Source organism: Geotrypetes seraphini, chromosome 6 (assembly GCF_902459505.1).
Source record: "Geotrypetes seraphini chromosome 6, aGeoSer1.1, whole genome shotgun sequence".
NCBI lineage: Eukaryota > Metazoa > Chordata > Amphibia > Gymnophiona > Dermophiidae > Geotrypetes > Geotrypetes seraphini.
Window position 1 is genome coordinate 167,417,121 of NC_047089.1, and position 12,533 is coordinate 167,429,653.

The window sequence follows — 12,533 nt, forward strand, 5'->3', positions numbered from 1 at the left end:
GAATAAAAGGAATCATTAACAGATATAAAATTTTAGCACTTTCAGCCAGTGATGGTGTACATTGATCATAAATATTATGTTGTAGCACTTATATTTGGCATGTAATATTTAAATAAAAAGTTAGCAGATATAACTAAGAGGTTTCTACTGCAGTCTGAAGCAGCGTCGGAGCATTTAGCATTTAGATTTTTTTAGCCCATTCTTCCAAAGGAGCTCAGAATGGGTTACAAATCAGGTACTCAAGCATTTTCCCCATCTGTCCTGGCGGGATCACAGTCTGTCTAATGTACCAAAATTTGGTATAAAAAAAATCAGTAGTAAGCACAATTCTATAAAGAGCACACACCCTTTATAGAATCTTACTTAATTCCAACTTCCGTGCTTAACTTTAGGTGCCAGACTTATGCCTTTTGAAACCAGAAGTAAATATTGGCACCCAAGTCAGGTGTGCACGGAGGCTGTATTATACAGGGTGGGCCAAAAGTAGGTATACAGTATTTATTTATTATTTCTATTTTACAGGTGTCACGAATAACACTCGTGTGAAGTTTTTGTATCAGTTATATCATTTTGCTTTCACTTGATTATTGATCAGTACTGAATTAAACCTATTTAATACCTGTAAAATAAAAAGAAATGATGAATACTGTATACCTACTTTTGGCTCACCCTGTAATTCCACACTTCAGTTTTTAGCAATGCCTCTAACATGCTCATGCTCCATTGCAGTTATTGCTCCATTGCTCATGCTCCATTGTCACTAGAGCTAGGAGCCATGCCTTTTAGAATAGGTTACAGCTAGATACAAATTTTAATGCTAGAACCCAATTACTGATATTAATTAGCTTGCTACTGAATTTGTGCACACATCTTGGATGCATGCACAAATTTGGGCATGAAATTCTAGGTGTCTTATATAGAATCTGGGAAATTGTGTCTTGATTTACAAAATAAGATAAAATGTGATCAGGCAAACTACTGCTACCTCTTTTTAGAGGGAGAACCGAGCATCCTTTCTGATTAATGTGAATATATGTCATAATGGCTGCATAGAATTGATTTTAGTCTTCATTCATCGCTCGCTCCATACCTATAAATCTAGGAGGAAAAACTTTAGTAGTAAAAAGAATTGCAATTGACAAAATGAACAGAAGTACTTGAAATAATTCTCAGCAAGTATTTTGGAAAAGAAACAGATTAAAAAAAAAATTCAATTCCCCCTTGCCCGCATGATTTTCAGGAACATTTGCGGCTTTCTTCTTTTTAGTTCCTGGGTCTCACTTAAACTTCCACTTAGGATTATTTCAATCCTGCAAAAAGTAATAAATCAATATACCGTATAGTTCAAGAACCCTAAAACTATATGCCCCCTTTTATCAAGCTGTGTTAGAGGTTTTTAGAGAGGGCCGGCGAGGTAAGTGCTCCGACGCTCGTACGAATTCTATGAGCATCTGAACATTTACCGTGCCAGCTTGCACTATAAACCTCTAACACAGCTTGATAAAAGAGGCCCACAGTTTGCATCCATGGCTAAACAGATTCATATATCTAAATAAGAGCAAGAGAAATTTTAGGCACTAAATGAAACAGCACAAACTGCTGATGGCTTGTTTAGTCTGAAAGCTGCCTTATTTAAGATTATAGCAGCTGCCTAGCTCTATAATAAAACTGTAAACCTTATTTTCTGGGTGAAATAATACTTAATTTGGCAATTCACTGATATTAAATAATATAATTTTGACATACTATTGTTAGAATTTCACTAAATAGCAAACTATTTTTGATATCTTTCATAAATCATCCAAACTCTAATTTTCTTAGAAAAACAAAAATTGTATATCACTTTAAAAAAGTTAATTAAATATTTTACAATCAGTGTCTACATTTCCAGCTTATGTAGTTGTAAAGATATGCACCTTTTTTGGTGTCAAAGTTATAAAGCTTTCAGTGTCATAGTATACCTGAAGAATATAACCACACATTCTGTGAAGATAATTAAGCAATTATTGCCTATAATTAAGCAATTACTGCCTATAATTAAGCACTCACTCTGAATGGACTTTGAATTTAGGTCAGAAACACATACATGATACAAACTTATTACCAACATTGAAAGTTTTCCATATAAAATATTAAAAAGTTAAATTTCTAGTCAAAGCAATTTATTTTCAGTTGTATGCTATAAACATTATTTTCCTTGACAATTTTACCTATTAACGTGCTCAGCATACTGAGCATAACTCTGAGGTCTAATATCCCCAAACAGGGAACGACTTTTCTTCACATTTCTTTACTCCTCTTTTATAGCACTTGTCTTTATAAGAAGAAATGAATGAGAATCTCACACTTTTCAGTCTTCAGGTAGCACAGATGCGTACCAATGGTGGCAGTGTTAAAATCTGTTGGAAAAGCCTAGACCTCCTTTTCTGAACAGTGATTGCAGTAAGCAGCATGTTCCTTAAAAAATGGTACAATTTAGCTTTGAGAGTTCAATACATAGACATAAAAGGCAATCTGAAGAAAAACCAGGGCAAGCAATAGTTGTTGGAACCAGACACAACGATCAATCTGTTCTTGAAGTCTTTTATTAACGTCAAACAATCTAAGTAGCTGAAAGAGAGAGAAAACAACAACAAAGTTACTGTAAGGAAATAAACCTAAACTGCAGCTTTATATCTGAAAAACTTGTATTAATTTTTCATTTCTAATAGAGAATTGCATTGTGGTCCTTACGATCTTATGTCTAGATATAGGGCTCCTTTTATAAAGGTGCGTTAGAGCCTTGATGCGCGGAATAGCATACGCTAAAATGTCCCGCGCGCTAGCGCCTCCTTTTAAGCAGGTGGTAATTTTTCGGCTAGCGCGCGCTAATCTTCTGCGTGCGCTAAAAACGCTAGCGTACCTTAGTAAAAGGAGCCCATAATTTGTAGGAAGGTTAGTGGTGTTTTAAATGTTTTGTTTTCCTTCTTTTACTGTTTTTTTGTGATTCTGTAAACCATTTTGAATGGCAAACCAGGAAAATGGTATATACCCTGTTTCCCCGATGATAAGGCAGGGCCATCAAATAAGACAGCCCCCCCCTTTTTAGAAAAAAATGTAAAATAAGGCATCCCCCCGCAAATAAGCCACCCACCGATACCTGCGCTTACCCGAATCGGGTGGTACGGTGGGTGACTCCGTGTGGTCCCTCCGTCTACCGTATTTGCCTCCATGGCTGCGTGCCGCGCCTCGTCATGAAGTGAAGAGGAGGAAGTGACAGGACTGCAGCGCGCGCACGTGACTCCGCGCAAGGAAACACAGGCAGCTTCCCTCATCCCTCCCTAACGGAGACTGCAGGAGTTTGTTCACGGCCAGAACATCCAAAAGTGAGACACGCAGACAGGTTTCTTTTGCTGTGAGCAATACCACTTACTGTATATAAAGCCTGTTTAAAATGCATACGGTATATAAACAATGGTTTCACATTGTCAAGTCCCCTCTGATGCTGCACTACAGAATAATCTCTTTACTGTGTTTCTCTGATGGAGAACATTGGGGACATTAAATGGTACAATATATGGTATGATGGATAAAGCTGGCCATACACGGTACGATTTTTCAGCCGACCGATTCTTCAGCCGTCAAATAAGACAGCCCCCCCTTTTTAGAAAAAAATGTAAATAAGGCATCCCCCCGAAAATAAGCCCTAGAGCATATTTTGGCCTTCCAAAAAAAATAAGACAGTGTCTTACCATCGGGGAAACAGGGTAAATGCAAGTAAATAAATAATTAACCAAGGACTAAAAGATGAACAGTTATCAATAAAAATCAACAATCTAAGCAAAAATTTCCAGAAAATTTCCAAAATAGTGAACTATACTAAAATATATTTTTAGGTCAAAGAGACACCTATGAAACTAAGAGATCCAGGCCCTGTTTCTTTTCCCTTCTTGAGATTAAAGACTGTAGGCTTTTTTGACAGAAGACACTGTTAATCATATATGAAGGCAAATAAAAAGTTAAAGGCAATTATTAAATTACTTGATTACAGAACAGAGCTAGTGAAATGCAATATATGTATTTCTCCATGCACAGCGCAGTGCTCTTGCTCTGCCTCTAGTCATGTGGCAACAATGAAGTCAGAAACATCGACGCTCCTTCATAAGATTACACCATCGAAGAACGATGTGCAGTAGTGTGCTTTCTTCGCGCAGAGGGAGTGAAATCTATGGAAATTCACCATCGGATACTGACTCGGTATGGACATAGCACCATGAATCAAAAAAGGTTTATGAGTGGGTAAAAAGGTAAAGGAAGAACAGGTGTAACCGACAAATGTAATTCTAGTCGCCCATCAACATCTTGCACACAAAAGCACATTGACAGGGCAGATGCTTTGCTTAGAGAGGACCGACGGATAATGGTGTCTCAATTGGCTGCAAATTTGAATATCAGCTATGGATCTGTATTTGCCATAATACATGATGACTTGAGATACAGGAAAGTCTCCACACTATTGATTCCCAAACAGCTTATTGATCTATACAAGCAACAATGTGTGGCGGTTGTGACCCAGTCTCTAAGATAGTATGAAGAAGATTGAAGTAATCTGGAGAGAATTGTCACTGGTAACGAGACATGAGTGCATCACTGTGACACAGCGAGCAAAAGATAAAGCATGCTGAAGGAAGTGGTCCTCACCTGGCTTCGGGAGCAGCCGAAAAACATCTTCTCTGCAAGAATGCAAAAGCTAGCTGAATGATTTAACAAATGTGTTGTCTTGAATATATGTTCAATTACTCACAGTTAGTTCTAATAAGCTGTTAAAATGTATTTTGTCTTTACTTTTTCATCTTCCCTCATAGTTCTATGTGCAAAGATGGTTAACATATAATAATCATTCAGTGATGCAGAGAACACTTTGGTGAAGTATTTGTTAGTATTCAGTATATCTTGTATATACAATCTTGCAATAGTTTTCCTATTTTTCCTTCCCCTGCTCATCTAATTGGAATGACTGAAAACTACAGTTTTAGAGTGGTATTTGGGAGTGATCATATCTGATTATCTTAAGATGGCCAACAGGAGACAAATGCAACAACAAAAGCCAGAACACTTGGATACATTGGGAGAGTATCATTTCTCCTCTCTCTCGTATTTCTTCCAAAATATATATATTTGAGATCTAAGCCTGTCCCTATACATGAGGAAGACCACTGGCCATTTTAATAGCTGCTCTCTGGACCAAACTTCATCCTGTTTATATCCTTTGGAAACTTAAAGATCTTAATATGATTACTTTGGAAGAAAGGCAGGCGAGTGGCGATGGGATACATTTTAATACTACCATGATATAAATGCACAAGGGACAAGCTTCTTTCAAATAAATCGAAGCTCTACAATGAGAGGTCATAGGATGAGGTTGAAAGGGGGCATACTCAGGAATTATCTAATATTTCTTTATGCAAAAGAGCCTCTTTATACATGAAAGAGCCTCCCAATGAATGTAATAGAAACGAGAGCTATATCTGAATTCAAGAAAGCACGGGACAATTTTAGAGGCTCCTCGAGGTACAGAAAGGGATTATAGAGTTTAGTAGTTAGTATAGATTGGCAGACTGAAAATGATAGCAAATAAAAACCATGTGGTCTATCCACTGTTTCTATATAGCCATAGAAAAGAAGGTGGAGATGGAAATATTCTGCTAATTTCAGTGTTCATTTATAGTAATATACTTTAAAAATAACTTGTGGCTGTCTGCTTACATCTCTTGCCCATTGGAACTCATTTTGACACAACCATGCAGAAGTGTGAAATTACAATTATGCAAAGCAGAAGCTTTAACAACCAGGTTATAATGGAGGATTACAGGAATGAGCAAAGGAGAGTGATAATAATTAATTTCCAGATTCTAAAAATGATGCGTAAATTTTCATGAACTGTACATTATCTTGAGATGTTCGTGTAAACAGATTGGCTAATGAACCAATTAATGCCACTAATTGTGCGTTTATTGGGGTTAACTGGCAATATTCTAATTTGCGTGTGCAACTCAAAAGGGGACATGGCCATGGAAGGGGCATGGGTGAGTCACACGGTCACTAACGATGCATGTAGTATTTCTGAATACTTGGAATCCGTGCCTAAATTACACACCAGGATTTACACCAGATTTCACTTGGCATTTTTTGGTGCTGTTTTTTTAGCAACATTTATTAAATCTAGTCCAAAATTTCTTCATAGCTAGGCATAGTTTTCACAGTTACTATTTGCCATTTCTAAATCGGAGTTCAAGGCGATTTATATTCAGTACACTAGGTATTTTCCTACTCAAGAGGGGTAGGTTGGAGCTGAATATTTATTAATTGAAAATGACCATAAATTCTGTGAAATATAAGGGTTGCTTGTCGGTGGATTTCAGAAAACACCAGCATCAGGATGTTTGTATCAGTCTGGAGCTTCAAATCAGATAAATTCTTCAATTTCTGGCACTTATAAATAACAGTGTTTATCAAATACTTAGGGTTCCTTTTACGAAAGCACGCTAGGGCCTTAACATGCGGAATAGCGCGCACTAAATTTCCGCCTGCGCTAGCTGCTACCGACTCCTTTTGAGCAGGCAGTAGATTTCGGCTAGCACACACTATAGCATGCGCTAAAACGCTTAGCACACCTTCGTAAAAGGAGCCCTTAATGTGTGCTAGTGGACAACAGCGTTTCATTTTGATTGTTTCACTTGGGACATGGTTCTCTTATTTATTGGCTTCATTTAGTTTGCTCTCATTATGAGACACATAGGAAAATAGATTGCTGAGGGGAAATATGATTGAAGTCTACAAAATCCTGAGTGGAGTAGAACGGGTACAAGTGGATTGATTTTTCGCTCCGTCAAAAATTACAAAGACTAGGGGACACTCGATGAAGTTACATGGAAATACTTTTAAAACCAATAAGAGGAAATTTTTTTCACTCGGAGAATAGTTAAGCTCTGGAACAGAGGATGTGGTAAGAGTGGATTGTATAGCTGGATAAGTTCCTGGAGGAAAAGTCCATAGTCTGTTATTGAGAAAGACATGGGGGAAGCCACTGCTTGCCCTGTATTGGTAGCATGGAATATTGCTACACCTTGGATTTGGCCAGGTACTAGTGAACTGGATTGGCCACCGTGAGAATGGGCTACTGGGCTTGATGGACCATTGGTATGACCCAGTAAGGCTATTCTTATGTTCTTATTGAGGCTCATTATTGCCTTACAATTAGTGCCTGGCGTGCGCTTACAAACACCGACACCTCCTCTTTTACACACATTTTTTTAAAAGTACATGTATACACAGTTTGAGTTCACAGTTATTACCTATTGGAGAACTGACTCCCTAGTGTTATCTTTCATATATAGGGGAGTGTATGTATTTTTAGTATTTTGTCTCTTCCCTGTTTCCGGTACTTTGTGACGATCAAAGTCAATGCTTCAGCATGTTTGAAATATCAAAAGAAAGTCTAGACAATCCAATTATCCAGCTCCTGTTTTAAAAGCTGCTGAAGCAAAAAACTAAAGATGTAGAGAATATACCATTGTAGACTGCTATGGTCTTATAGTCCAACATGGGCAACTCTGATCCTCGAGGGCCAGAATCCAATCAGGTTTTCAGGATTTTCCCAATGACTATGCATGAGATCTATTTGCATGCACTGCTTTCAATGCATATTCATTGAGGAAATCCTGAAAACCTGATTGGATTTCAGCCCTTGAGGACCAGAGTTGCCCATGTCTGGTCTAGTCACTGATAGAAGATAAACTCATTTCTTGACAAGTCACTTGAGAGTGGCAACGTAACAGCCGCAATCATTCTGTTTTTGGTCTTGAGTGTTATGTTTTATTTAAATGCTTGATATACCGTCTCATCGGATCAGGGTGGTTTACAGTTTCCAAAAACCAAGTTTAAAAGAAGTAAAGGAATTCCGTTAAAAAAATAGGAAAAACCTAACCACATCCAGAAAGATAGACATTCGACAAAAAATCCATTCATACTCCTATTACTTATCAACATTAAGGGGAAAGAGTCTAGAAGACTTGTGGAAATTGTCATTTAGGTTAGTAACTACAAGTCTATGATACTATTCAGCCTGTGCTTGAACTGGCTACAGATTAAGCACAGAATTACATTTAAAACCATTGTTTATATATTTAGTTTGGGGTGGTGGAGGGATTTAGCTCAGTTTTTTCAGTAATAGTTCAAGGTGAGCTACATTTAGGGTCACTAAGTATTTTTCTGTCTATGGCAGGCTTAAAATATAAGGGTCCCTTTTACAAGGCCACAGTAGTGATTCTTCCACAGCAAATGCACTGAAGCCTACAGGAACTGAATGGGCTTTGGTGTATTTGCTGTGGGATAAATCACTACCATGGCTTTGTAAAAGGTACCCTAAATTTTTGTACCTGAGAAAAGAGATGGTTAAAGTGACCTGACCAAAATCAAAAAGAGCATTGCAGGATTTTAACTGGGATTCCCTAATTGTGAGTCCAGTGCTGTAACCACTAAGCTACTCCTAGATGATGCATGGGATGAGTCTACAATATATATTCACATGTGTACATTACATGCCAGGAAGCTGACTTCAAATGTTCTCAGAAGAATTACAATTACCCTTTGGAATTTTGTTGACAAAGACTTTGAATTGTGCCTTTTTATGCAAGGATCCTGCAAGTTGGAATTGTCTACCAGAAGAGTTCAAGGCCACTGATATCTTAGCATTTTGAAAAAAAAGTATAACATTTTATTGGGTGTTTTTTTAAATTGAGGTGTTTATTTTCGGGAGAATGTAATTCTTTATTACTGCATAAAGGTTTCAGTCTATGTTGATGTTTTGCAATCCTTAATTAGGGGAAGATAGTATTAAAAAAACCTAATACAGTTCCAGGAACCCTCGTGAATCTCGAAAAACCGCAAATACGGTTTTTCATGGGGGAACCTTAAGAGGGCAGCGGGAGAGGGCAGCAGGACAGCAGCCGGAGCGCTGCGAGTGCAGGAAATCACTCGCAGTTCGCTCCGACCGCTTCTTCCTGCATGAAGTCGGGCCTTATCCAATCAGGAGCTGCGCTCCGGCTGCTCTCTCCTGCCTCTCCCGCTGCCTTCTCCTTGTCGGTGGTTCGCGGTCCAAAAATACCGCGAATGACCGGGACCGCGAACCGCCGACCGCGAACAACCGGGGGAACACTGTATATAATAATGCATCTGGTTCGTTGTCTCTGCACAATATTCAGCATCACATTCCTTCTTCTGCACAGAGGAGGACCTGCTCCTGGAGTTTTTTGGGGGGTCTGTGCTCTGAGAATGCCAACTGACCCTAAGGTGTTAATGGATTATCAGTATCTGGAGACCAGCACAAAAATACATAAATTATTTTACTGTAACAAACACTGACAATTCTCAATTGCCAGTGTTCATTATCTAATATAATAAAACGGTAAGCCGCGTATGCGCACTTCCTATGCGTGCGCCGGTTTTCCGTGAGCTCTAGCGACCCGCAGGTAAGAGTGCGCATGCGCGGCTTACGGTTCTGTTTTTCGGTCTGGCCTGCTCCCTGCCGTATTGCATTTTTTAGTTGAAAGACGCAGAGGTGGCTCCTCTCACGATCCCCGCCTGCGTCGGACTTCCGACGCAGGTGGGGATCATGAGAGGAGCCACCGCCGCGTCTTTCAACTAAAAAAAAAATACGGCAAGGCGAGCAGGCCAGACCAGACCGAAGCTCAAGACCGTGGGAAGGGAAGGGAAGGGAAGGGGGGGGCCGACAAAGAAGAGGACTCCAGCCGCGAGGAGCCGAACGGAGCAGCCAGATCGCAGCAGGCCAGAACGCGGGGGAGGGGCCGAACGGAGCAGGCAAGATCGCGGTAAGATAAGGGAAGGGGTGGGGGAAATGCTGCAACTGCTGCACAGGGACCTGGAGGGGAAGACAAATACCGCTGCTGCTGCACAGGGAAGTCGGGGGGGGGGGGGGAGGGAAATGCTGTTGCTGTCACACAGTAAAGTGGGGTGGAAATACTACTGCACATGGAAATGGAGGGAAAGAATGACAGACAGACAGCAGGAGGGAGGGAGACAGACAGAAAGGAAGAAAGACACAGGGGCAGGGAGAGGGACAGAAAGACTTACAGAAAAAGGGAGCCAAGGAGAGAGAGAGAGAGACAGAAAGAAAGAAAATCAGATAGACATATATTCTAGCACCCGTTAATGTAACGGGCTTAAAGACTAGTAATAAAATAATTTATTTATATATTTTTTTATGCTGGTCTTGTTTTTGGACTGATCTTACAGATTGCTTGCCTATCTGTTTTTTTTTACCACCAATATGTAGTACAGCTTTTGGGTCCTTTTAAACAAATACCTTTGTTACTGACAGAGATGCATCTGCCTTTGGTAGTAATCCAAATAAATCTATAAGATTTAGTTTTTGGAGCTGAGAACATAACATAAGAACAAAAGACTTGCCATACTGGGACAGACCAAAGGTTTCTAACAGTGGCTAACCCAGGTTACAAGTACCTGTTGGCTGGTATTTTTTTACAGATGGCAGAGTTAGGGAGACTCATGGTCCAGGCACAAACATCTAAGGTAATCCTTTTGATGATCCATTTTCTACACATTTTGATTTTATGAAAGACACTACTTGAACTCACTGGCTAATTTCACCAAAATGTTGAAAAAAAAAAAAATGAAAACCATGAAATCAAATGAAATCTTGATGGAAAAATGCACAACACGCTGCTACATACATGATTCACAGAACAAGAGATAGAATAGAAAACAGCACTAGGGCAAAGCAGCTGTTCTTTCCAAAAGAAACCTTTATGCCCTTGGGAAGGTATTATGACTGTTAAGAGGTTAAGAGCAAAGAGGAAAAAAATCTTCCAAAAATCATAACAAATTTGCAATGAAAAAAAAAAAAAATTCTGAATGTGTATCTGCTTCATGTGCAAAAAAGAATTCAGGAAGCCTAATGCAGTGGCAGCTGTACAGGAAGCTTCATGCATCACCATAAACTTTCTAGGTTTTTTAAGCTTTACCAGAAATACAATGAACTTTTGCCACTGGACGATGTCACCCACATGTGTGGCTAATTCATCCTGTTTGTTGATAACGAAATGTATTTACCATGCTAATAAATCATTATATTACATTAGTGATTTCTATTCCGCCATTACCTTGCAGTTCAAGGTGGATTACATATGAGTTGTCGGGACATTTAGGAGTACATTAGGAGTTGTCTGGACATTTTCGGAGGTTCTAAAGAGTGAAATGGATTGCAAATGGGGGTTGAGATGGATCTTGCTGTGTTAGACATGTAGCAAGATTTATGGTACACTAAGCAGTTGCATAAACAAATTACGAGTCTGTTAGTTTGGTCTAGGGAAAACCATAAACTCTCTGCCAGGTTCAGCTTTCTTGCCTATTTACACGACACAAGACCCAGGCTAATGAGAAATACTTTTATTAAGAAAATAGAAAAATATAATTCAAATTCCAGCTGTAATATCTAAATATTGTTCACAAAATATCTTTTTTTTTTTTTTAAGTTCAATATTTTTTTTTTTTAATTTTTTTATTGGTTATCAAGAAAGCAAAAACAACAGAAAATAAAGAGTATCAACAGGATGAGTATCCAACAAGAGTCCAATGTCCATATAAAACAAAAAAGATAAAGGAAAAGACAGAGCAAGGTCATAATTGAACCTTGCAAGTAAAATAACAACTCGCATAATTAAGTAGGTTATCAGCAAAAATGCAAATGTACAAAGAATAACACATTTTAAGTAAATAAGAAGGCTGGGATATAGAGAAAGTTAGAACATTACTAATTTCAAGTATCATGGTATCACCAGTCAGGGTCATAAGCCAAGCATACCTCAGACTGTTCGTTTGCAATGAAGTAGTAATGGGTCCCAAATAGCATGAAATCGTCTTAACGATCCCTTCTTCTGTGCATATATTGATTCATATTTAACAATAACAGTCAAATGGGACCACCATTCAGCATAAGATACTTCTGCAAAATTCTTCCATTTAGTAAATATAACTTTAAGTGCAATCAATAGTAAAGCACGCAGTAGTAGGCTTCTAGGATCAGCAGGTGAGTATCGAATGTCTTTAGTCCCAACAAGGAGTATTTCAAAAGTTAGATGTTCCACAAATCCTAGAATATCACTAATATCTGACCATACTAATGTCCAGAAATTTTTGAGCATGGGACATTCAAGGGTCATGTGACGTAAGGTTCCTTCATGTGCCTTACAAGACCAGCATAAGGTATTCAAAGAGTGATCAATTTTAGATAGTCTATGTGGTGTCCAGTATGCCCTATGAATCAAAAAGTATGCAGATTGTAGTATAGAAGATGAGTGTAGAGCCTTACCTGCAGAAAGCCATACATTAGACCATTCAGAATCCGATAAAGTGGTGGATAATTCAACGTGCCATCTATCTCTCACCGAAGTGAGTGGTACATAAATGAGAAGCTGAATTAGTTTGTACCATTTGGACGCCTCTTTACCAGATTC

The 12,533-nt window shown here is 38.8% G+C and overlaps 1 protein-coding gene across 4 annotated transcripts in view; it reads right to left on the reverse strand.

The window, feature by feature from the left end:
- Positions 1-234: 234 nt before the first annotated feature.
- The window catches only part of MOSPD2 (motile sperm domain containing 2), a 144,700-nt gene continuing 132,401 nt past the window's right edge, over positions 235-12,533 (reverse strand). For 3 of the 4 annotated variants that reach the window (XM_033948688.1, XM_033948687.1, XM_033948689.1), the window contains one exon: positions 235-2,610. In XM_033948688.1, the coding sequence (XP_033804579.1) occupies positions 2,476-2,610 (135 nt within the window). In that variant the 3' untranslated portion in view covers positions 235-2,475. The remainder of the gene's footprint in view (positions 2,611-12,533) is intronic. The other variant, XR_004539875.1, reaches the window with a different exon arrangement.